At 45.4% G+C, this 27,128-nt stretch overlaps 1 protein-coding gene across 1 annotated transcript in view; it reads left to right on the plus strand.

Moving 5' to 3' along the window:
• FAM178B (family with sequence similarity 178 member B) overlaps positions 1-27,128 on the plus strand; it is a 216,159-nt gene that overhangs the window by 21,471 nt on the left and 167,560 nt on the right. The window contains 2 exon segments of the mRNA XM_070765954.1: positions 5,455-5,566; positions 25,320-25,401. Of these exon segments, the coding sequence (XP_070622055.1) occupies positions 5,455-5,566; positions 25,320-25,401 (194 nt within the window).

Consider the following 27,128-nt stretch of genomic DNA (forward strand, 5'->3'; position numbering starts at 1 on the left):
CTGGAAAAGGCAGGGAGAAGCCTCTGTGGGGCCTCTCTAGGAATCTCCCTGGAGGAAACAGGACTGGAAAAGGCAGGGAGAAGCCTCCATGGGGCCTTTCTAGGAATCTCCTGGGGGGAAACAGGGCTGGAAAAGGCAGGGAGAAGCCTCCATGGGGCCTTTCTAGGAATCTCCTGGGGGGAAACAGGGCCTCCACCCTCCCTTGCTTCTTCTTACAAACTTTTCTGCTTAAGAACCTGGTCACAGAAGGAATTAAGTTAATAAGTAGAGGTACACCCCCCCCCCCAAATGTCACTCAGGACGCAAACGACACATGGCTGACTTTGACTCCCAGGCTGGCGAGTTACGACTAACGTCCAACTTCTTCCTGCCAAACAGTTGCCCCTCCGCTGTTGGCCGAGTGCTGATTTGCAGAGGAAGGAGCTGGCACCCACCAGGCAGCCTGTTGAATAATTCTAGCAGGCTTGCAAAAAATAAAATACAAAAAGGAGGTTATCTGCCCTGCACAGCCTTCCGGTGATAAATGGCGCCATAAACGGCTGGTGAATGCCCCTTCCACTCCGCCAGTAAGCCGGCCTCGTTGCTGGGATCCGAGGAACGGATGGATAGCAGGGGGAGAAAGAGGGAAATTGGTGTGTTTGTATCGGCCTCTAATATTAATAAGCCCACTTTGTAGAAAAAACGGGCGCTTCTCCGGCAGACGGAAGACAGATTCATGTTCGGAATTAGAAAGTAGTGACATTGTTATGGGAGGTGCTGATTATTTTCCGTGGCGCTGAGAGAACTGGGACATCATTGCTCATTCAGCTGGGCTTCCATCTGTCACAAATGCACCAAGATGGATGGAGGTGTCTTTTGGCGGTTAGCTGTCCTTTATTAGGTGGGGGATTAATAGCGGCTGATACACCCGGGGGCTTTTCCCCTCTTCTGGTGCTTATGATGATGTACACGCCACTGCTTAAACAGTGGCAGTCCCTGTCATACGGTGGTACCTCTACCTAAGAACGCCTCTGCTTACGAACCTTTCTAGATAAGAACCGGGTGTTCAAGATTTTTTTCCCCCTCTGCTCAAGCACCATTTTCCACTTACAAACCTGAGCCTCAAAAACTGTAACCGGAAAGGGCAGGGAGAAGCCTCCGTGGGGCCTCTCTAGGAATCTCCTGGGAAGAAACAGGGTCAGAAAAGACAGGGAGAAGCCTCCGTGGGGCCTCTCTAGGAATCTCCTGGGAGGAAACAGGGCCGGAAAAGGTCGGGAGAAGCCTCTGTGGGGACTCTCTAGGAATCTCCTGGGAGGAAACAGGGCCGGAAAAGGCGGGGAGAAGCCTCCATGGGGACTCTCTAGGAATCTCCTGGGAGGAAACAGGGCCGGAAAAGGCGGGGAGAAGCCTCCATGGGGACTCTAGGAATCTCCTGGGAGGAAACAGGGCCGGAAAAGGCAGAGGAGAAGCCTCTGTGGGGACCTTGAGCCAGAAGATTGTCCCCCGGCGGATATGAATGATTGAATTGGATGAATGTGTAAGGGGTTTCAGATTTTTAAAATAATTTTGTATATGTCCTTTTAAAATATTAGATTTCTCACATACATTTTTTTTATTTACAATGTTGTACGCCGCCCTGAGTCGCTTCGAAAAGGGTGGCATAGAAATCTAATAGATGGATGGATGGATGGATAGATCAAAGGCCTCCATTCTTTGATGCTCATCCTTCCTTATGGTCATCAACTGGTCAGCACAAGGCAAAGGCTGCCAAGAAGGACAGGAGAAAAGCCAGAATTCGAAGGCCACGCATGCTTCTGAATCCATCCCTTGTATAAATCCACGACCCTTAGAGTTTCTCATTTAAGGTCTGTCCTCTGCCCTTCGCCTTTCTCTCCCCACTGCCCTGGGTCTAATATATTTCCATTTTGGGCTCTTCTCGAATTGAATTGCCCTCCGGCAGCTGGAGGTCTTGAGTCCAGCTGATCAAAACAGCTACGCCCGAGAATCATCGTGACCCGGCCTAAATTTAGACGACCTCTGTTATCTAACAAAAAGCCCTTTTGGTTTCAAGTGATCCTACACAAGTCCCCCGCTGCCTCTCTTCCGGATCCGAGTGCCGGTCGCCTGAGGGCTGCAACCGAGCTGGCGCAAGAGATGAAAATGGAAAGAGCCGTGGTTGAGGTGGAGGGCAAGGGCGAACAGCAGAAGCCAAAGGAGGAGACGTCCAGCTATTGAAAAGCCCCCAATTAGGCACGAAGAGTCCTCTGTCTGGGAGGACCGACTTGTCTCTCCGAATTCCCATCAGCAGTCCGACAGGATTTGACCTCTGCACAACTTGATAACCCTGGATGCTCTAAAGGCAACAGCTTAAAGGCTACTTGACGATGCTCTCTCCCAGTTGGCTAACATAGAAACATAGAAGATTGACGGCAGAAAAAGACCTCATGGTCCATCTATTTATTTATTTATTGGATTTGTATGCCGCCCCTCTCCGAAGACTCGGGGCGGCTCACAACAGCAATAAAAAACAGTATAACAATGGGACAAATCTAATAATAAAATATATATAAAACCCCAACAATCAAAAACCATACAGCACATACACACCAAATATGAAATATAATAAGCCTGGGGGAGATGTCTTAGTTCCCCCATGCCTGGCAATATAGGTGGGGCTTGAGTAACTTGCGAAAGACAAGGAGGGTAGGGGCCGTTCTAATCTCTGAGGGGAGTTGATTCCAGAGGACCAGGGCCGCCACAGAGAAGGCTCTTCCCCTGGGGCCCGCCAAACGACATTGTTTGGCCGACGGGACCCGGAGAAGGCCAACTCTGTGGGACCTTATCGGCCGCTGGGATTCGTATGGTAGAAGGTGGTTCCGGAGGTATTCTGGTCCAATCTAGTCTGCCCTTATGCTATATTTTATCTTAGCATGGATATATGTTCATCCCAGGCATGTTTAGATCCAGTTTCTGTGGATCTACCAGCCACGTCTGCTGGAAGTTTGTTCCAAGCATCTACTACTCTTTCAGCAAAATAATATTTTCTCACGCTGCTTCTGATCTTTCCCCCAACTAACCTCAGATTGTGTCCTCTTGTTCTTATGTTCACTTTCCTATTAAAAACACTTCCATCCTGAACTTGATTTAACCCTTTAACATATTTAAATGTTTTAAAAATTCTAAAATTATTAAAATAGTCTAAGGGCAGATTAGATGGACCATGAGGGTTTTTTTTTCTGCCGTCAATTATTATTATTTGTATTATTTATTCGACTTCTATGGCTCCCAATCCCGAAGGGACTCAGGGCGGCTTATAATAGTGATAAAAATACAATAAAACAGATACAAAAGTTAAAAGAAGTCGAACATTTCTAAGCTAAAATGTTATAAAAACCCCATAAAGATAAAAACAGTCGCCGTCATACGCACGAATCTTCTATGTTTCTATCATTCCATGGAATCTAAAGAATCTGGAGACCTTCTGGATTTCTGCTGCTCTGCAAATTGCTGTCCATTGTGCATTCAGACGGATTGCGTTGTCTTGTGCTGGGAGTGTGTGACCTTTGACCTCGGGGTGGCTCGGGAACCCGCCCACCCCAGCAAACCTTGAATGATGCTCTCAGAGACAGCTCCTCCCCACCCACCCCAGGTTGTCACCAAATTGCAATTCGTATGGGGGCAAGAGGGGGGGAATGATTAAATTAGCCAGGAATCCTATTCCCCACGTTTCTCTTACTGACGTGAACCGAAATGCAGCTTTTGCCCTGGCGCTTCTCCCTTGGAATGTGCCCCCTCTCTTTGCCCTCCGGGAACAAGGGCCCGCTTTGTCACCAAGAAACGATGACGCCCCACTGGGTCAGAAGTCTCGATCGGAGCGTTTTGTTCCTCAGAGCTCCAAGGATTAAATGTCAGGGTTCCAACTAACAGACCCATAGCAAACAAAACTCAGAAGCAGGTAGATATTCATCAAAGAATAGTTTTATTGGGTATATATGAATCCCAGCGACCGGTAAGGTCCCAAAGAGTTGGCCTTCTCCGGGTCCCGTCGACAAAACAATGTCGTCTGGCGGGACCCAGGGGAAGAGTCTTCTCTGTGGCGGCCCCGGCCCTCTGGAATCAACTCCCCCCTGAGATTAGGATTGCCGCCACCCTCCTTGCCTTTCACAAACTCCTTAAAACCCACCTCTCGTCATTTTATGTATGGTTTGTATGAACTGTATGATTGTTTTTATATTAAGGGTTTTAAATTGTTTTAATAATTGGATTTGTACTGTTTTGTTGTTGTGAGCCGCTCCGAGTTTGCGGGGAGGGGTGGCATACAAATCTAATAAATAATAATAAAATATTACACACACACACACACACACACACACTCATATATCTCTATCTCTATCTATCTATCTATCTATCTATCTATCTATCTATCTATCTATCTATCTATCTATCTATCTATCGTTATACATACTACTATTATATAGTGGTATATATAGTTACATACCGCTCAAAAAAAAAGGGAACACTTAAACAACACAATATAACTCCAAGTAAATCAAACTTCTGTGAAATCGAACTTAGGAAGCAACACTGATTGACAATCAATTTCACAGGCTGTTGTGCACATCCAACTTTGTACAGAACAAAGGATTCAATGAGAATAGTTCATTCATTCAGATCTAGGATGTGTTCTTTGAGTGTTCCCTTTATTTTTTTGAGCAGTGTTTATACCACTATTATTGCTACTAATAGTAGAGAATCGTTAGGACTGGGACGGTAGGCACTCTGGTGCACTTAAAAACATAGAAACATAGAAGACTGACGGCAGAAAAAGACCTCATGGTCCATCTAGTCTGCCCTTATACTATTTTCTGTATTTTATCTTAGGATGGATCTATGTTTATCCCAGGCATGTTTAAATTCACTTACTGTGGATTTACCAACCACGTCTGCTGGAAGTTTGTTCCAAGGATCTACTCCTCTTTCAGTCAAATAATATTTTCTCACGTTGCTTTTGATCTTTCCCCCAACTAATTTCAGATTGTGTCCCCTTGTTCTTGTGTTCACTTTCCTATTAAAAACACTTCCCTCCTGGACCTTATTTAACCCTTTAACATATTTAAATGTTTCGATCATGTCCCCCCTTTTCCTTCTGTCCTCCAGACTATACAGATGGAGTTCATTAAGTCTTTCCTGATATGTTTTATGCTTAAGACCTTCCACCATTCCTGTAGCCCGTCTTTGGACCCGTTCAATTTTGTCAATATCTTTTTGTAGGTGAGGTCTCCAGAATTGAACACAGTATTATTCCAAATGTGGTCTCACCAGCGCTCTATGCAGCGGGATCACAATCTCCCTCTTCCTGCTTGTTCTACCTCTAGCTATGTTATACCACTTAAGCACTTATACCTCTAGCTATGTTATACCACTTAGCCTGGTGATCAAAAGTGGATGCAGAATTCTTTGCCTTTGTCCCTCCAGCTCCAGCTCCAGCACCTACCAGCGGCTGGCGATCGTCCAAAGTGGCAGCCTCGGGTTCATCTATCACGGAATTGCCAAGTGCCCCCTCCCCGTTCTGCGCTGGCTTTTCCAGGTAAGCGTGCTGCTGCCTTGCAAGACAAGAACCAACCACTAGATGGCCCCAGTGGCTCAGGCTCAGGTGAGAAGGGCAGGTGGCTCACAAGGAACGCAACACCTTTTTTTTTTTTTGCTCCGGGTCTTAAGACCCTCTATCCTCTCCCTCCCTCCTGGTGGGCACTAATCAATTAGCCGGATTAATCGGCTGAAACGGTAATCACCGTTTTTTAGGTGGCACGTTTGGCTAATTGGCCGAGTGTGGAACAGATGCCTTGAGGGTGCCGAAGGCCCCGTGGCTTGAGGGGAAGATAATGAACCGTGTCCCGGTGAACGGCCGTTGTTCGGGCAGGACCTTACGAGAAGGGAATGTTCTCCTCTGGTGATTTCCAGAAGAAAACTCCATCTGTGATTCCCTTTAGAAACTCTGGCGAGGAAGGTCGTAAAACACAGCAAAATTCTCTCATTTAGCAACCAGAAATTTCAGGGATGGCGGTGGGGTCAACTGCGGTTGTAAGTTGAGGACTACGTGTGTGCATCAAAAGAGGTGATGTTGATTACAAAATTGCCATCCTGCCTTGAGGGCTTTTTTGTTACCCGCCACGATTTTGTGAGCCCCGTCTTTCCCCTTGACTGCAACTCATCCACTCCCCCTCCAGGGTTTTTTTTGTGTGTTCCCTTTGTAAAACTCTGAAAAGCAAAAGCTCTATATCTAAAAAAAATCTCAGGTGGGAATTTTGTCAAAGAGAAACAGTGTCGTGTTGCAAAAAAACCCAACAAAAAAACATCCCTAAGAATTTCAGCTTCTGGGTTAAAGTTCAGGGAAGCCAAAATTGGCGGTTGGATGCTGTTATCGCTCCAAGGAATTGGGAGCGCGGTGAGGTTGAAAACAGCTCTTGCAGGTTTATCGGCGCTGCCTGGCTTGAAATTTTGCAAAACTTAAAAAAGAAGAATAGTAGGTGGGAAAAGACAACAAGCAGGAAGAGGGAGATTGTGATCCCGCTGTATAGAGCGCTGGTGAGACCACATTTGGAATAATACTGTGTCCAGTTGTGGAGGCCTCACCTACAAAAAGATATTGACAAAATTGAACGGGTCCAAAGACGGGCTACAGGAATGGTGGAAGGTCTTAAGCATAAAACATATCAGGAAAGACTTCATGAACTCAATCTGTATACATTGCTCCCTCGCTTTTCGCGTGGGATGCGTTCCGAGACCGCCCGCGAAAGTCGAATTTCCGCGAAGTACAGATGCGGAAGTAAAGACACTATTTTTCGCTATGAACAGTATCACAAACCTTCCCTTAACACTTTAAACCCCTAAACTGCAGTTTTCCATTCCCTTAGCAACCATTTAGATTATTACTCACCATGTTTATTTATTAAAGTTTATTTTAAAAAATATTTATTAAAAGCAGACGAAAGTTTGGTGATGACATATGACATCATCGGGTAGGAAAAACCGTGGTATAGGAAAAAAACCCGTGAAATATTTTTTTATTAATATTTTTGAAAAACCGTGGTACAGACTTTTGAACCCGCGAACCGTGGTACAGACTTTTGAACCCGCGAAAATCGAGGGAACACTGTAGTCTGGAGGACAGAAGGAAAAGGGGGGACATGATCGAAACATTTAAATATGTTAAAGGGTTAAATGAGGTCCAGGAGGGAAGTGTTTCTAGTAGGAAAGTGAACACAAGAACAAGGGGACACAATCTGAAGTTAGTTGGGGGGAAGGATCAGAAGCAACGTGAGAAAATGTTATTTCACTGAAAGAGTAGTAGATCCTTGAAACAAACTTCCAGCAGATGTGGTAGATAAATCCACAGTAACTGAATTTAAACATATATCCATCCTAAGATAAAACACAGAAAATAGTATAAGGGCAGACTAGATGGACCATGAGGTCTTTTTCTGCTGTCAGACTTCTATGTTTCTATGTTTCTAAGACCTTTTTTTAAAAAAAAAAAATGGTCAGACTACTTTCTTCCAAAATAGGGTTTCCATTCAGAAAGGAACTGGACCTTGCGCAAACGTGACACTTGAAATGAGCTCACTCCCACCCCCGCGCGTCTCCATGTGTTCATCCCCCAAATCCTGGCAGAAAATTGTACCTTTGAAAACATTCTTCAGCGTGAATGATTAAGGTAGCAAATGTGGGCTCATTCATGAAGTGGGTGAGCAATGAATCAAAAACGATTTTTGCCAATTAATTTTCAAAAAGACAGTTGGCGTCAAGCATTGGAGAAGGACGGTTTTGCCTGGGTTTACTCTGGCGGTTAGTGCATCTGTCATTTTCGTTTTAAAAGGGAATGAGCTCACTCTGTAGTTGAGGGACGCGGCCGCAAGCCCTCTTCTCTTTTCTAATTTCTTTCCCAAGAAACTGGATCCCTTTCAGTGGCTGTGGTTGTGAGCAGCCCCGAACCACAGCCCCCATCCCAGTGTCATAGCTTGACTTATCTACGCTGATTTATAATAGTCAAGTTTGCAGCTAATAGTTCCCAGGGCAAGGTGCCATCAAAACGCCCACAAAAGTTATGTAAATCAAATTAAAAAAAACACAACAAAGCAATTAAAGCCAAATTGTTGAAGAGCAGCAAATTAAAAGCAGCAGAGGTTAAAATAAGCAGCCTGAAAGAAAGCTAAAAATATTGAAGATGGATCGACTTAAAAAGCGAACTGTAAGGGCGAAAACATGAGAACAGCTGCAGTGATGGGGGGAAAAAAAGCATTTGACACCATAAAGTAGGCTCGTGGAGGGGAAGTGCTCCAGAGTTAGGGAAGAGAGGGGAGGCCATCTCATTGGGGAAGTATAGATTCCTGAGGACCCATCTGCCACACCTCAGCGGATTATGAGCATCCTGAGCAGGTCCTCTCGCGGCACACCTAGATTAGGCGCAAGCCGGCAAAAGCTGCTTCTTCAAATTCTCCAGCTTTGGAGTAGAAAGGCCTTTATTGGTTAAGGCTGTGACACTGATCCTGGCTTTGCCACCATCGAAGGCACTTAGTTCTACAAGCGGATTAGGTGCGATTGGTCTTTCTCAGCCCAGCACACCTGACAAGAGTTGTGGTGGAGAGGAAAATGAGAGGAAGGAGTGCTTGTGCGCCGTGTTGGACAATGAACAGTTGCAAATACTCAGCGTGGCTAGTCCAGTGAAGAGAAGGACCAGGGGAAACATGAGAGCACCTTCCAATATTTGGGGGGCTGCCACAGAGAGGAAGGGGTCAAGCTATTTTCCAAAGCACCTGAAGGCCAGAAAAGAAACAATGGATGGAAACTGACCAAGGAGAGATTCAACCTGGAAATAAGGAGACATTTTCTGACTGTGAGAACAATCAACCCATGGACCAGAAGTTGCCTTCGGAGGTTGTGGGAGCTTCATCCCTGGAGGCTTTCAAGAAGAGACTTGATTGCCACCTGTCAGAAATGGTGTAGGTTCCCCTACTTGGGTGGGGGGTTGGATTAGATGACCTACAAGGTCCCCGTCTGCATTTCTTTCTGTTTCTCATTAAAGCAGCTACCTCTCTACTCTCCACCCTCCCAAGCAGTTTGACGCTTTAGTGCAGCGATGGCAAACTTTTTTTCGCTTGGGTGTCAAAAGGGGGTGTTTATGCGCAACAGTGTGCACGTGCATGGCCATACCCATAAGCCGGGGTGGCGCAGCAGGTAAAAGTGCAGTACTGCAGGCCCCTGAAGCTGACTGTAGATCGATAGGTAAGCGGTTCAAATCTCCTCACCGGCTCCAGGTTGACTCAGCTTTCCATCCTTCCGAGGTGGGTCAAATGAGGACCCGGATTGTGGGGGCAATAGGTTGGCTCGGTTAAAAAAAGTGCTATTGCTAACATGTTGTAAGCCGTCCTGAGTCTAAGGAGAAGGGCGGCATAAAAATCGAATGAATGAATGAATGAATGAATGAATGAATGAATGAATGAATGAATGAATGAATGAATGAACAAACAAATAATGCCCTCCATAAATGCACACAATCTGCTGCTACTTCCTGCGCATGCATGTAACTCCCTGTATTTTTGCTCCCGTGCATTTGCACAGGCCTCACTGAAGCCTCCAGACTTCCAGTAGGCCATTGGGCTATTTTTCGCTGTCCGCAGGATTCAGGAGGCTTTCCTAAAGCCCTGGGGAGAGTGAAAACAGCCGAAAAGAAGGTAAAAAAAATCAGCTGACCATGCGCACCGGATCTGACATAGGGCAACGCCTTGCGTGCCCTCAGATATGGCTCTGCGTGCCACCTGTGGCCCTCGTGCCATCGGTTTGCCATCACTGCTTTAGTGCAACCCCTTAGCAGCTGCATCGTTTTTCTTTTTTAACCCTGATCTGTCGATTCCCCTTGGCAATGTGGATTCCCAGCCACTGTGCAAACTTCGCTTCCACGAGCATTTTGCGTTGTCTTTTAAAACCGTTTAAAGACGCTCAACACATTAGCCTGAATTCCTGAAGTCCCACTTAACAAAGAGCCTCCCCCCTCCCCATAATTATTTACCGGAGACTAGTGTTGGGCGAACTGAACTTGAAAAATTCGGGTTTGTGCCGAACTTTGCAGGGTTCGGCATGCCGAACCCGAATCTGAACTTTTTAAAAAGTTCGCGTTCGGCGTTCGCGCGAACACTGCGAAGTGCTGCCGCTGAGGAGGAGAGTGGTGAATCCCATCATGGGAATCCCCACCTCCTTTTGCTTGCAGCGCCGCTGCCGCATCCTTTTCCGTAAAAATAAAAGGAAGCAAGAGGAGGTGGGGAATTTCCCACCTCCATAGAAACATAGAAGACTGACGGCAGAAAAAGACCTCATGGTCCATCTAGTCTGCCCTTATACTATTTTCTGTATTTTATCTTACAATGGATATATGTTTATCCCAGGCATGTTTACATTCAGTTACTGTGGATTGACCAACCACGTCTGCTAGAAGTTTGTTCCAAACATCTATTACTCTTTCATTCAAATAATATTTTCTCACGTTGCTATTATTTTACTGAAAGAGTAGTAGATCCTTGGAACAAACAAACTTGTTTATTTTTATGGAAAAGGATGCCGCAGAGGCGCTGCTGCTGTTCAGGTTCGGGTTCGTCAAACTCACTCGAACTTCACGGCAAAGTTCGGCTGAACTCGCCGAACCCGAACTTCGCTGGGTTCGCCCAACACTACCGGAGACTAATATTTTGTGATAAGTGGTGCAGGTACCACCGCTCGGGTCTTTCCACCGACCATAAAGCGTTTGGGGCTGGTGGGAATTTTGAAAGCGTGGCTTCCGTACACCTCATAAAATGGCTGCCGTCTATGGGGCCTGGCCTAATGGCTGCTGTGTGTGAGGGGGACTCCTCTCCCCCCCCATTCCAGATGGCGAGCCGTTTGATGGCTCCCTGTCACCCCCAGACTCCCCCTGCCATCTGCCCAATTATGTCGGTTAAGGGAGTTTTAGGTTGTTTTTGTTCATTGTCATCAAGCGGGCACCTTTCCTAACAAGGCGTCTGGATCGCGAGGCCTTGTTTGTTTGTGTTGTTTTTTTAAACTGGAGTGTTTGTGGACCTCTCCGGGACCCGAGGTGAAAATAACGGTGATTTTGGAAGGGGAGCATTTGCTTTTTAGTGCGTGTCAGCTCCTAATTAAAAGAGAGAGAGAGAGAGAAAGTTCCTTGGCAGCCGTTCAGGAGTGGCTTGCAAAAATAAAGGTTGTTTATGATTTAGAAGGAGGGGGAGTTTGGGGAACATGAAAGGAAACATCCAGAGGAGCCGTAATACCAAAAAGATGCTGACAAGCCCTGGTAAGAGGGCAGAGAAGAGCAAGAAAGATGATAACCAGGTGTCCAGCATCCCTGGAAAACAGGGAATTATCTTATCACCTTGAGGTTCGACTACTGCAATGCTCTCTACATGGGGCTACCTTTGAAAAGTGTTCGGAAACTTCAGATCGTGCAGAATGCGGCTGTGAGAGCCATTGTGGGGCTTCCTAGATTTGCCCACGTTTCTGCAACACTCCACGGCCTGCACTGGCTGTGGATTGGTTCCCGGTCACAATTCAAAATGTTGGTAATGACCTTTAAAGCCCTACATGGCATTGGGCCAGAATACATCCAGAACCGCCTTCTACCACATGAATCCCAGCGGCCGATAAGGTCCCACAGAGTTGACCTTCTCCGAGTCCCGTCAACCAAACAATGTCGTTTGGCGGACCCCAGGGGAAGAGCCTTCTCTGTGGCGGCCCCGGCCCTCTGGAATCAACTCCCCTTGGAGATTAGAACGGCCCCCACCCTCCTTGTCTTTTGCAAGTTACTCAAGATCCACCTATATCACCAGGCATGGGGGAATTAAGACATCTCCCCCAGGCTTTCTTATATTTTATGTTTGGTATGTATGTGTTGTATGGTTTTTAAATTGTTGGGGTTTTTAATATAATTTTATTATTAGATTTGTTCCATTATTATACTGTTTTTATTATTGTTGTGAGCCGCCCTGAGTCTTCGGAGGGGGGCGGCATACAAATCTAATAAATTGAATTGAATTGAATTGTCAGGGAAATCGGCAGTTCGGGAAATATCAGAGAATTTGTGAAAAAACCCGGAATAAATCAGGGGGGAAAAAAACAAGCGGTATTAAAATGTTTAAAAGTCAGGGAAAAATCATATTAAAAAAACCCAAAATGGATCGCGCTGCCTGGCAGAGTCGAGCAAAAATGAGCCTAACTGTGGCAACCACTTGCTTCCTCAGCTCCCGATATTTCTCCAGGGCTCAGCCGTTTGGTATGACGTCATGTACGATCGACTGCGCCTTAACTAGAATGCAAGTTACAGGGAAATATCAGGGCAGTCTGAAAACGGGGAAGGCTCCTTGCTATACGAGCTCTACCTGCTACCTTTGCTTGGCAAGCTCTGCCTGGAAGAGGGGGGGCAATGTGGCCTCAAAGAATAAGACAGGGGGAAACCCCGTGTTGTAAAGGCTCGTGGGATGGAAGGCGGTGTGCATCGAAGTGAAGAAGGGTAGATGATTGCGGTGGTGGTATGAAGGCTGTCCTTTCAAGACATTGATATAGTTTGCAGGATGGCCTGATGTAAATCCCAAAAGGAAAAGCAAGGAAGGAAAGAAGGAAGGAAGAAAAGAAAGGAAAAGGAAAAACAGAAAGGAAGGAGAAAAGGGAAGGAGGAAAGAAGAAAGGGGGAAGGGAAGGAAGGAGAAAGCAAAGGTGGAAAGGAGGAGGGAGAGAAGAAGGAAGAAGAAAGAAAGGGGAGGGAAGGAGAAAGGGAAGAAAGGGAGGAAGAAGGGATGGACGGAAGAAAAGAAAAAGGTGAAGGGAGGAAAGGAAGGACGGAGAAAGGGAAAGGAGGAAAGAAGCAAGCGGGAGGGAAGGAAGGAGAAAGCAAAGGAGAAAAGCAGGAAGGAGAGAGAGGAAGGAAGGAGAAAGGAAACAGGAAAGGAGAGGGAAGGGAAGGAGAAAAGAAGGAAGGAAAGGAAAAAGGTTGGAAAGGGAAGAAGGAGAAAGGGAGAGAGGGAAAGAAGAAAGGGGGAGGGTGGGAAGGAGAATGGGGAAATGAAAGAAGGAGAAAAGCAGGGAGAAGAGGGGGAGGAAGGAAATGGAAGGGAAAGAGAAAGGGAAGAAAGGAAAGAAGGAGAGAAGGGAGGAAGGAAGGGATGGACGGAAGGAAAGAAAAAGGGGGAGGGAGGAAAGGAAGGATGGAGAAAGGGAAAGGAAGAAAGGAGAGAAAGTAAAGAAGAAGAAAAGTAGGGAAGGAAGGAAGGAAGGAAGGGATTTGTCAGGTGAGCAATGGAATCAGAGGCTCCTGTGGCTGCAGGCCCTAATAACCAGAAACGTAGCTCATCAAATTTTCCGTGAAAAGTTTCCAGCGTGAAGCATCTTCGAAAGCTGCAAAATGCTCGCTTCTCAATTAAAACAGTGCGAAGCTGGAAATAGTTGCAGTTGTTTTTGCCCCCCCCCCCCCCCCCTGCAGTTCCTAAAATCCCCACGAAGCATTCCCATCCACTATTCCCACAAAAGCAGCCACTTTGCTCTCGAATGGTGAAGTTCCCAGCCTGTTGTGGGGGATACAAGCAGGAAGGAGCATTAGGTATGTTTGCCACCTCGAATTATTTAGTTAAAAAATTTAAAATCAAAGAGGGATTTTAAATTTAAAAAAAATCTCAAATATTCCTGTTTTTTAACCCCACGCCCCAAAGCTTTTTAATTGCTCGGAATCCAAACTGCATACAGTAAGCTAGATTTTTATTTTTAATCGCATCAAATAGCGCTGCCTAAATATTTGGGCAGTCGGTGCTTGAGATGAATATGTTAATTTGAAGCCTCCTCATTTGCATAGGCAAATTTCCCAGAAAAGGCGGCAATTCAGAATTCTCCAGACTGTAGCACAGTCAGGACATGCGACAAAGGATGCTGAGCCTTTTGCTATTAACAGAATAATAAGAGTTGGAAGGGACCTTGGAGGTCATCTAGTCCAACCCCACCACCCAAGCAGGAGACTCTACGACAAATGCCAGTCCAATTTCTTCTTGAAAACCTCCAGTGGTGAAGCTCCCACAACTTCTGAAGGCAACTACTGTCCCATGGGTTAGAAACATAGAATATTGACAGCAGAAAAAGACCTCCTTGCCCATCTAGTCTGCCCTTATACTATTTCCTGTGTTTTATCTTAGGATGGATATATGTTTATCCCAGGCATGTTTAAATTCAGTTACTGTGGATTTACCAACCACGTCTGCTGGAAGTTTGTTCCAAGCATCTACTCCTCTTTCAGCAAAATAATATTTTCTCATGTTGCTTCTGATCTTTCCCCCAACTAACTTCAGATTGTGCCCCCTTGTTCTTGGGTTCACTTTCCTATTAAAAACACTTCCCCCCCGAACCTTATTTAACCCTTTAACCTGTTTAAATGTTTCATTCATGTCCCCCCCTTTCCCTTCTGTCCTCCAGACTATACAGATTGAGTTCATTAAGTCTTTCCTGATAAGTTTTATGCTTAAGACCTTCCACCATTCTTGTAGCCCGTCTTTGGACCCTTATTAAAAAACAATCATACAACCCAAGCAAACCATGCATAAACCGTAATAGCTAAGGGTATATTACTTTCCCCATGCCTGATGACAAAGGTGGGTTTTAAGGATTTTGCGAAAGGCAAGGAGGGTGGGGGCAATCCTAATCTCCGGGGGGAGTTGGTTCCAGAGGGTCGGGGCCACCACAGAGAAGGCTCTTCCCCTGGGTCCCGCCAGATGACATCGTTTTGTCGATGGGACCTGGAGAAGGCCAACTCTGTGGGACCTAACCGGTCGCTGGGATTCGTGCGGCAGAAGGCGGTCCTGGAGATATTCTGGTCCGATGCCATGAAGGGCTTTGCAAGACAATATCCGAGCAAACCCTATGATCCCAAAGGATCGTCCCGCCTGGCTGTGGGGCTTAACCTTGTGAATCCTTGGAGGTAGTTAAGGGCAGGAAACAGGAGTTGCTAGGAAATCCTGTGAGTACTTTAATCTGTTGTGTGCAGACTTTTTCCCCCCAACCAGGGCAACTTTGAAGAGGTGTGGGCTTCCCCCTCCCCAGATTTGACTGGGAAAATTCTGGGAGATAAAGTCCACACCTCTCAAGAGTTGCCGAAGCTGAGAAACAACTTTGGATATTGTAGCACAGGGGGCCACAAACTTGGCAACTTTAAAACTTGTGGACTTCAACTCCCACAATTCTCTAGCCAGCTATGCAGAGTCAGGTCTTCACGACTTTCTGGAAGGCCAGTAGGGTGGGAGCAGTAAGGATCTCAGGAGGTAGCTGGTTCCAGAGAGCTGGAGCCGCTACAGAGAAGGCCCTCCCCTGCGGGCCCACCAACCGACTGTGATTGATGGGACCAAGAAAAGGCCAGCCCCATGGGCCCTTTTGCCCCAGAAGGCGGTCCTGAAGATGATGATGATGATGATGATGATGATGATAATAATAATAATAATAATAATAATAATAATAATAATTAATAATAATAGATTTGTATGCCACCCCTTTCCGCGGATAGTTGGTGTGATGTGGATGTACCTAGGTGCACCCACAACAGCTCGCACAGCTACATCCTGGAGTTGTAGTCTTCAGGGGTAGCCCCATATATAGCGCGTTACAATAGCACACTATTGAGTTGTCCTTTCCTGCAACCTGGGGTGGGGGGAATTCTGCAAAACCCTGCAGTTTAAGGGCCATGGGAAGGTGGTTCTGCTAAGAAAAATGACATTCCGTATTCTTGTCCCGCTGTTTTGAAGCGTTCTGTATTCAGAGGAGCTTTTGCAGGGGAAAGAAAGCCCTCGGTGGACCTTCCCTGGAGCAGCAGTCTGCCATCGTGTCATTCCAGAAATGATAATTTTAAAAATGATTCTGTATAAAAGTTGATTTTTGGGGGAAGTTGGAGAGACAGGGTCCTGACCTCCTGCCTTGTTTCCCCTCCATATCAAGTCCCTCTATTCCCCATTTGCACCAATCCTCTACCAGAAATACTACAGGTGTACAATTGTAGAATAGTCTGTGCAGAGTCCTCTTTTTTGATTTTTTGGGAGAGGTGTTTTGATTATATTTTTTGGGGGGGCGTGAGAACAATGTGACTTTGTGGGACAGCGAAGAGGGGCGCTTTGTCAACCGCCATTGTCTTTAGGCAAAAGAAAGAAAGAAAATTGTGTTGATGAAAATGCAAACTCCATAATTTCTCGATTTCTCCTCTCTTCTGGAAAGCAGGAGAGGGCTACTCCTTGTAAGGTAATTGCAGTACAGCCGTTTTCTGCAGGCATGAGCACTGGGAGATGAAGGGATTGGCAATGTTGCTTGCAACCGTGGTGATGCCTTGAACATTTTAAAGTTTACCAAATTCACTTTTTAATGATTGACTTCACTTTCTAATCACTTTCATTGGAAGCCTCGCTTCTTCATCAGTTTCAAAAATTTAACCATCTTGAAACCTTCGGAATGGCTGGTTTGAAGTGCCTTCATTGTGTGAGCTGATCTTCAACTCTGAACAAAAGAAAAAATAATTATAAGCTTTCGCACCGAAGAATTTGAAACGCCCAGCAAAAAGCTAAACCAGATTTTTTTATCTGGGAATAATGTCATGAATGGCTTAAGGATCAAGATAAATTTGGAACGCTGACTTTTACTATAATGTTTTGGAATTAAGTAGTAAAAAATTCTCATGGGAAACAGATGTATTTTGGTTATTCCGGCTTTTGGGAGCTATGACGAAAGATCGGATGATGACTTTAGAAACTGGACACTAGAGGGAACTAAAGATTTGAAGCAGATGTGAAGAAGACAGAAGATACAAGCCCCTTCTTGATATCAGCTAATAACTGGGATTTTATGTCACAAAACTTTATATAACTTTGGAAATGTTAAAGGAGATCTTTGAAGAATTGAGTCAGGAATTAGTACCTATAATATTAATCAGTGATGTCTGCTTCTATGAAAAGACTTATGTTTAAAAGAGGTTTGACAGGAGTGGCGTTGTGGCCTAGTGGTGAATACACTCGCCTTCCACTTGGAAAGTTGAGAGTTCAATTCTAGGTAGTGGCAGATATTTATCTCTCTGTGTGTAAAGAGAAAATATAAGCTGTGAACTCCGTCTAGGCGTCATCCAAGTAGTAAATGCTCAACTCAATGCGATCGTTCTGAGACTATCTCGAAGCAAGGGCTTTCAGGATTGTTAAAAAAAAAAAGGAAGTATGACAGATTTTGAATACATTTTATCTGAAAAGATGAGCAAATATAGAGTGACAGACCAAGAGAATGATTTGGGAAAGTGCAAAACTGGATATGCAGTTTTAAAAATTGAAAGGGAAATACCAATGACAAACTAAGAGAATTAACCTGAAAAAAATGTCTCGTTCTACTGGATCTGCAAAAGAAGCTTATTAAATCCTTGGAAGAAATTTGTGCAATGAGATAAAGAAAAATTGAGGTGAAATCTAATCCGATGACAGTTGAATTAAATATTAAGACTGTTAGAAGAGGAAGAAATATAAAGTTGGTTTATGTAATCGAAATTAAAATATGAGCGTATTGCTTAGCGATGGAAATTCTGGTGCCAATTGCTCTTGTAAGAGGACTAACTGTAGAATGCTTGCTTTTTCACACTAAAAAAACCCAACCCTAACAAAAGATCATGGCTGACAGCTGTCGTTTGGATGATGGTTGTCGTTTATTATTTCCCAAAGCCCTGAAATATTTCAAGCTCCATTTGAAGGCCTGAGATGACATGAATGCCAATGAGGATTCTAGATCTCTCTGCGTCCAGGAAATATGAACAAGACTTTGCTTGCTGCCTTTCGTAATGATTGAGCCGATTTATCCCAACCTTCTATCCATGAATTTAGATCCATTCCCCCTTTTAAGAAAGAGGAGAATATTGCTGAGCATTCAAGTAGGACAGTGATGGCGAACCTATGGCACAGGTGCCACAGGTGGCATGTGGAGCCATATCTGCTGGCACACGAGCCGTTGCCCTAGATCAGCTCCAATGTGCATGTGTGTGCCGGCCAGCTGATTTTTGGCTTGCACAGAGGTTCTGGGAGGGCGTTTTTGGCTTCCAGAGAGCCTCCGGGGGGATGGGGGAGGGTGTTTTTACCCTCCCTGCTCCAGGGAAGCCTTTGGAGCCTGTGGAGGGCAAAACACGAGCTGACTGGGCCCACCAGAAGTTGGGAAAGTGTCCGTTTCCGGCCTCCAGAGGGCCTCCAGGGGCGTAGGAAGCTGTTTTTGTTGGGTATTTTGGTTGCTATTAGCAGAGTTCAGCTGGCTTAATTTGCAACGGATTCAGCATGGCCAGAAATCAATTGTGTGGCTTTTGTTGGCAATGAATGATCACTGCAACTTTTACTTACAATTCTGTCGATTCCTGCATGTACAGAAGGCAGGCATAAATGCCTATATTCCAGTACAAATTAATAACTTCTGGATGCTTCCATGCGTTAGGATGCCTTCGGATTGATCTCACCCCTGTGTCCTCAGCCGAGGACGATGGAGCACACAGGAAGATAGAAGGAGGTGGAAAGAAGCTCAGCAGGGCAAAAAAGGGAGGAGTCACCTACTCTGCAGTCTTTATACCGTCTGCAGAGTAGATGCCCCTTTTTGTCATCAAAAGGTTATACAGTAGTCAGTTAATTTGTGACCATAGAGATGTGTCTACAAGACAGTGTAAACATGTGTTAGAGTGGTGAAACCCAACAGTTTTCGCCCTACCCAGGCATTGAATTATGGGTATGGGTACTCACACATGCGTGATAGCATGCGCCCACGTTCTTTCGGTACCCGAAGAAAGAAAGGTTCACCATCACTGGACCAGGATAAGGAAAATCCACAGGACCAGGAAAAGCTAGAAGAAGGAGAAGCCACCGGGAAGGAGACATGGATGGAGTCAAAGAAACGATGATGAATGACAGTTCCAGGGTGGTGAGCGTTTCTTCATCCAGCGACTTGGCTCTACGCCCTGGACTAACTAATCGGGTTTGCTTTGCAGCTGGTCCCGGGAAATATTCCCTTTGTTATTGAAATTGCTGCAAATGATCCACGCGGCCGTTTCAAGACAGAATAATAAACCCTTTCACATCTGTGAGTAAGAAGGAACATCGCTTCTTTTAGAGACAGACCCAAAACAGAGAGAATGAAATTTTAGCCTAGCAGGAAAGGCAGTCTCACATAAAATAATCTATAGGAGTGCTGCTTGCTTGCTTGCTTGCTTGCTTGCTTGCTTGCTTGCTTGCTTGCTTGCTTGCTTGCTTGCTTGCTTGCTTGCTTGCTTGCTTGCTTGCTTGCTTGCTTGCTTGCTTGCTTGCTTGCTTGCTTGCTTGCTTGCTTGCTTGCTTGCTTGCTTGCTTGCTTGCTTGCTTGCTTGCTTGCTTGCTTGCTTGCTTGCTTACTTACTTACTTACTTACTTACTTACTTACTTACTTACTTACTTACTTACTGTGGTACCTCTACTTAAGAACGCCTCTACTTACGAACTTTTCTACATAAGAACCAGGTGTTCAAGATTTTTTTTTGGCCTCTTCTTAAGAACCATTTTCTACTTAAGAACCTGAGCCCAGAAAAATGTCCCAGGAAATTTGAGAGCGGCACGAAGGCCCGGCCAGTTTCCTGCCATTCCCCCTTTAATCCCGGCCATCTCGGGCTTTTCTAGGCTGCCAGAGGAGCCTTTCAGTGGCGCTTAAGGAGGTTTTGGCAGCCCAGAGCGAACGAAGCATTTTCCTTTCTCTGGGCACTTTGAGAGGGAATAAACCTCTGCCAGTGCCCAGAGAAAAGAAACGCTCCCTTCGCTCTGGGCAGATGAGGAGTCACCACAGCGAAGGAAAGGCGACGGCTACAAAGCAAGCGAGCGAGAGGAGAGGAGAGGGGAGCCCTTCAGCATGGGAAGGAAGAGGAAGCAGGCAGCAGCAGCAGCAGCCACTGTATGGGAGGCAGCCTTGCGCCGGGTGTATTTGGAGGCACATGCTCTCCTCGCTGCCTCAGAGTCCCTCTTTTTTTTTTAAGCCTTAAAGTTTTGGATTTTTTTGATTCCCCTCACCTCACCTTCTTCCTTCGGCAGCGACTGTTCTCCTCCTCTTCTTCCTCCTCCTTCTCCCACCCAAATTCCGACAAATTATTGCGTGTCCAATCACACTTGTCCAATAAAATTCTATTCTATTCTACTCTACTCTAATGCGTTTGCACGCATTATTTGCTTTTACATTGATTCCTATGGGAAAAATTGCTTCTACTTAAGAACGTTTCTACTTAAGAACCTGGTCACGGAACAAATTAAGTTCTTAAGTAGAGGGACCACTGTATTTAAATTTGTATGCCGCCCAACTCCCTAGGAACTCTTTAATTAATTATACGGGAAATTTAATTAATTAATCTACTAAATGTTATCTAATGTAATCACTGATTACATTAGATACCATATACTAATCACTGATACACAAATTTAGTTTAAAGAAAGTGTCAGCATATATCTAGCTACATCTCTTTGTCTGTTTAGAATAGAATAGGGTAGAATAGAATAGAATTCTTTATTGGCCAAGTGTGATTGGACACACAAGAAATTTGTCATTGGCGCAGATGCTCTCAGTATACATAGAAGAAACATTTGTCAAGAATCAGATACTACACTTAATGATTGTCATAGAGGTCAAATAAGCAATCAGGAAACACTCAATATTAATAGAAATCTTAAGGATACAAGCAACGTTACACTCATACAGTCCTAAGTGGGAGGAGATGGGTGATAGGAACGATGAGAAGACTAACAGTAAGAGTAATGCAGCCTTAGCGAATAAATAGTTTGACAGTGTTGAGGGAATTATTTGTTTAGCAGAATGATGGCGTTTGGGGAAAAACTGTTCTTGTGTCTAGTTGTCTTGGTGTGACGTTTTGAGGGTAGGAGTTGAAACAGCTTAACTCCCGGATGCAAGGGGAGATCTGTCTGTCTGTCTGTCTGTCTGTCTGTCTGTCTAGCATCTATCTATCTTTTCTCTTTCTCTCTCTTTCTATAATGGTCATAATATACTATACTATATTCTTCCTCCCTCCCTCCCTCCCTCCCTCCCTCCCTCCATCCATCCATCCATCCATCTATCTATCTATCTATATCATCTATCTATCTAAAAGATATGCAGACAATATCAGATATAATAAATTAAGACAAAACCATGATAAAATCACCCTAACATGGTGCCAAAGAATCACAATAGGATCGGTCTTATAATTCAATATCTAAGAAAGCGCCTACATTTGGATCAGATGCAGTAATGGCCATCGATACAAAGGACAGCCGTAAGTCGTTTTTTTCAGTAACCTTGAGAGTTTGCTAAGCGATGGCCTGTATCCAGGTCAGACATACCCAGCATGGACAGAACATCTGAAACTGACTTTGGGTCAGCAAAGGAGCCGGGCAAAGCTTTTAATGCCCTCCCTGAATTTATTCAAATTATATGTGGAATATATATGGAAGGACGCTGGATTGGGAGGAAGCGAGGGTCGTGGTGACATTACTCGACTCATTGAGAAATGCAAATTGTTTTCAAGATCTGATAATAAAAAGCCGGAAGAGCAGCGTGGGAAAAAACGGAGCTAACCATTAAATATGAAGGAGGCCTGATTGATGTCAGCAGGTAGAGCAACCTTCGCATTGACAGCGAAGAAGATATCAGAGCCGCCTTTTAGGATCAAATATCGGGAGTCAAAAAGAACCAGCAGTCAAGAAAAATGTGCTGCAGAGTATAATGACTATTCTTCATTGGACGGTAGGAGTGAAAGACATGGAAAAGATCAGATGTCATGGCAAGTTTCTCTCTCTCTCTCTCTTTCCTTCCCTCTCTCTCTCTTCCCCTCCCTCCTTCGTCTCTCTTTCCCTCCCTCATTCTCCTTCTCTCTCCCTCCCTCCCTCTTTCCCTCTCTCTTCCCCTCTCTCCTTCCTCTCCCTCCCTCTCTCCCACTCTCTTCCCCTCCCTCCCTCCTTCCTCTTCCTCCCTCTCCCTCTTCCCCTCCCTCCCTCTCCTTCCCTCCCGCTCTCCCTCCCTCTTCCCCTCCCTCCCTCTCCTTCCTTCCTGTGCTATCTCCCTCTTCCTCTCCCTCCTTCTCCTCCCTCTTCCCCTCCCTCCCTCTCCTTCCCTCTCCCTCTCCCTCCCTCTTCCTCTCTCCCTCTCCCACTTGACTCAGCCTTCCATCCTTCCGAGGTGGGTCAAACGGGGACCCGGATTGTTGGGGTGAAGAGGCTGATTCTGTAAACCGCTTAGAGAGGGCTGTAAAAGCACCACAAAGCAGTAGATACCTCCACGTCCTATTCCTATGGCTATGTCCCCCAGCCTGGCTCGAGCTGTGTCCCCCCCCCCCCTCTGGCACGTGTGGTGTGAAAGCCGGAGCTGACTAATTGTTTCATTTGCGCTAAAAGCGGCACCCGGGTAGTAAATCATAGGGATGGAGCAGTGCTGGCAGCCAGGCAGGAGGCCCACTGCTAACTGCTACCTAGCCAGAGCGTTTCAGCTCTGAGTTCAAGCAACAGGATGGGGAGGGGGAGGTCTTGGAAGGGCCCCTCGGGGCAGGCAGCCTCAGCCTAAATGCTGTTTTGGACCCTGGCAACTTGAAAGGAGGTTTCACCGACTGCTCCAAAAGAGATCCAAGAAGGAGAACCTCTCCTGGGGATGGTGGACCAATATTTAGCCGGAAGCAGGTGCCAGCGGTTTTTGAAGGCTCCCTACTGGAGATGGAGGATTGGGGAGGGACAGGTCCTCCAAAGAGACCTTGACTCTGCGTCAGAATGGTCCAACATCTGGCAACTCCAAATCTCAACCAACAGATGCTCCGTCCTGCACATTGGCAAAAAGAATCAAAACACCAAATACAAGACCTTACAGACGACCCTCACTCTGCAAAAGACCTGGGAATACTCATATTGAATGACCTAAGTGCCAAAGCCCACTGCAACAACATCGCCTAAAAGGCTTCAAGAGTTGTTCACCTAATCCTATGTAGCTTCTGCTCCGGTAATCTCACACTACTAACCAGAGCTTACAAAACTTTTGCCAGACCAGTCCTTGAATACAGCTCATCTGTCTGGAACCCACACCACATTTTGGACATAGATACATTGGAAAGTGTCCAGAGATACTTTACGAGAAGAGCCCTCCACTCCTCTACCTGCAAAGAGTACCCTCCGCAACTAGACTTGAAATCTGGGCTTAGAAATCTTAGAATTACATCACCTTAAAACATGACCTAAGCATAGCCCATAAAATCATCTGCTACAATGTCCTTCCTTCCTGTCAACGACTACTTCAGCTTCAACCACAACAACACACAAGCACACAACTGATACAAACTCAAAGTAAACCGCACCAAACTCAACTGCAGGAAATACGACTTTAGTAAACAAGTAGTTAATGCATGGAACTCACTACCTGACTCTGTAGTATCATCACCTAACCTCCAAAGCTTTATCCTTAAGGCTATCCACTGTTGACCTCTTCCAATTCCTAAGAGGTCAGTAAGGGGCGTGCATAAGTACACCAGTGCGCCTTCCGTCCCCTGTCCTAATGTTTCTCTCTCCAGGGATAGGCAAAGTTGCCTCTTCTATGATATGTGGACTTCAACTCCCAGAATTCCTGAGCTAGCATGATTGACTCAGGAATCCTGGAAGTTGAAGTCCACAAGTCATAGAAGAGCCCACTTTGCCTACCTGACAAGGGTCTCCAACCTTGGCAAATTTAAGACTTGTGAACTTCAACTCCCAGAGTTCCTCAGCCAGCCTTGCCTACCCCTGGATTAGTATCATGTATGTAAACATTGTTATATCTTTGTATACTACCAATATGTACTTAACAAAACAAACAAACAAAATAAAAAATAAAATAAAACCTTTCAGAACTGTGGAGGAGGGAAAAAAATCTATGAAAAGTCAATTCCGACCGAATGGCACACCATCCGTCATGATTCCTTTAGATCAGTGTTTCCCAACCTTGGCAACTTGAAGATATCTGGACTTCAACTCCCAGAATTCCCCAGCCAGCATTCTGGGAGTTGAAGTCCAAATATCTTCAAGTTGCCAAGGTTGGGAAACACTGCTTTAGATCATTTGCTGCACCGTGTGTGGGTTTTTGTCTCTTGGGAACCTCACGGCTGGGTGTGATGTGTATCTAAACGGGCCCGAGCGGATACCGGTGGGAACAGAACCTGCAAAGCAAGGAGAGGCGAGCGAGCGGCTTTGCCTCCGAGGAAGGAATTCACCACCCTTGCAGGTCACTGCTTGACAGCTGTAAACGGTCAGATAATTCTCCAAGTTGGCAATTATAGAGCTCAGCCATCCGTGACCTCGTGCTCTCTCCTCCTCCTCAGTATGCTTATTATTCGGATGAGCAAAATTTACAGGTGTTTTATGCCATTCAGAAAGACTCGAGTTCAGGAGTCTTCAACCTTGGCAACTTTAAGCCTGGTGGATGTCAACTCCCAGAATTCCCCAGCAAGCTTTGCTGGCTGAGGAATTCTGGGAGTTGACATCCACAAGTGTTAATACCACTTTATAGAATAGAATAGAATTTTATTGGCCAAGTGTGATTGGACACACAAGGAATTTGTCTTGGTGCATATGCCCTCAGCGTACATAAAATAAAATACGCCACTATACCACTATACCACTTTATAGAATAGAATAGAATTGAATTTTATTGGCCAAGTGTGATTGGACACACAAGGAATTTGTCTTGGTGCATAGGCTCTCAGCGTACATAAAATAAAATATACATTTGTCAAGAATCATGTGGTACGACACTTAATGATTGTCATGGGGTCAAATAAGCAATGAAGAAGCAATATTAATAAAAATCTTAGGATATACGCAACAAGTTACAGTCATACAGTCAACATGGGAGGAAATGGGTGATAGGAATGATGAGAAAAACTAGTAGAATAGAAGTGCAGATTTAGTAGAAAGTCTGACAGTGTTGAGGGAATTATTTGTTTAGTAGAGTGATGGCATTCAGAAAAAAACTGTTCTTGTGTCTATATTATATTAATTTATTATATATGACTCTTTTATTAGCTTCTTTGTCTTTACATCAGATTTTATATCAGGAAGCCACCTTGCCATCTGCAAAGAGGCACAATTAAAATTCCCTAAATAAATAAATAAACAACCAAGGGGACATTTAGGCCTGGAGGTCCCTGACCACAGACTCAACAAACAAACATTGTGTGGGAATGAAGGGCTGCTCCCTGATGTCCGTCTTCTTCCTGTCCACTGACGCGCTCCAATTTTTTTTCTCCTCCCCTCCAGTTGATGTCTTTGAACCCAGATGCCTCAAGAGATGCCTTCCAGACCCTTTGGAACATCGGCACTTACCAAAACATCTCTTCCGGTCAGTTGGGAGGGACAAAGGGGGGCGGGGTGGAAGAATTATGTGGGTAAGAAAAACCAAAAATGGAGTCGGCAGAAATAGCATAGATCAGGGGGTTCGAACTTGATTTCATCGAGGTCCGTGTCAGGGTTATGTTTGACTTTTGGCGGGGGTGGGGGGTGGCGTGGCCAACTTAACATAGAAACATAGAAGTCTGACGGCAGAAAAAGACCTCATGGTCCATCTAGTCTGCCCTTATACTATTTTCTATGGATATGTGTTTATCCCAGGCAGGTTTAAATTCAGTTACTGTGGATTTATCTACCACGTCTGCTGGAAGTTTGTTCCAAGGATCTACTACTCTTTCAGTAAAATAATATTTTCTCATGTTGCTTTTGATCTTTCCCCCAACAAACTTCAGATTGTGTCCCCTTGTTCTTGGGTTCACTTTCCTATTAAAAACACTTCCCTCCTGGACCTTATTTAACCCTTTAACATATTTAAATGTTTCAATTATGTCCCCCCTTTTCCTTCTGTCCTCCAGACTATACAGATTGAGTTCATGAAGTCTTTCCTGATACGTTTTATGCTTAAGACCTTCCACCATTCTTGTAGCCCGTCTTTGGACCCGTTCAATTTTGTCAATATCTTTTTGTAGGTGAGGTCCACTCGTGATGGGGGTGCCTGTGACGGCCGAGCGCTCTGCCAGACAAAACGGGCTTCCGATCCACCCCCCGTCTGTGAAAATGGGGAATGGAAACATATGGGGTTCTCCCAAGCTCCATTTTTGCCAGCAGAGGGTGGCAGGAGGCTGTGGCAGCCGGAAACGAAACTGTTTTTTGCACTCCAGAGAGTTCAAGGAAGCTTCCTAAATCCCCCCTGGAGTGCAAAAAACAGCACAATGAGCAAACCGGAAATTCAGAAAACGCACTTTTTGTTTGCCCATTGTGCTCTTTTTGTACTCCGGGGTTTCAGGAAGCTTCCTGAACCCTCCGGAGTGCAAAAAACAGCAGCTGGAAGTGCGTTTTTCCAAACTTTTGGTTTGTCCATTGGGGGATTTTTTTTTGTCTCAGGGGCTTTAGGGAAACTTCCCTGAAGCGTCCAGAGTACGAAATGGCTTTTTCCAAGGCCAAAAATCATTGGTCAGCGGGCACATGGGCACTGGAGTTGAAACATGGCAAAGTCTTATGTGCCCTCCAATATGGCTCCGCGTGCCACCTGTGGCACATGTGTCACCAGTTCGCCGTCACCGGTATAGGTTCTCCTGCTTGAGCAGGGGGCTTGTCTAGAAGACCTGCAAGGTCCCTTCCAGCTCTATTCTATTCTAGTCCTTGACTGACAACCGTTCATTTAGTGACCGTTCAAAGTTGCAACATCACTGAAAAAAAGGGGCATATGACCCGTTTATAACACATCCAGCTGTTGCAGCATCCCCAGGATCACGCGGTCAAAATCCAGATGCTTGGCTACCGTCTCGGATTTACGATGGTTGCATTGCATATACCAGTGGTTCTCAACCTGGGGGTCAGGACCCCTTTGGGGGTCGAACGACCATTTCACAGGGGTCGCCTAAGACCATGGGAAAAGAGAAATTTCCCCTGGTGTTAGGAACTAAAGCTTCTATTCTGGCACCTTGGAACGTATTTTTACAATCAGACCAATCAGGCGTTAACAGTGGGGGCGTCCCTCTGACCTTCCTGCCAATCAGCTTGAAGCTCTGTTGGGAGAATTGACGCTAGACTTACGGT

Source organism: Erythrolamprus reginae, chromosome 12 (genome assembly GCF_031021105.1).
Source record: "Erythrolamprus reginae isolate rEryReg1 chromosome 12, rEryReg1.hap1, whole genome shotgun sequence".
Classification (NCBI taxonomy): domain Eukaryota; kingdom Metazoa; phylum Chordata; class Lepidosauria; order Squamata; family Dipsadidae; genus Erythrolamprus; species Erythrolamprus reginae.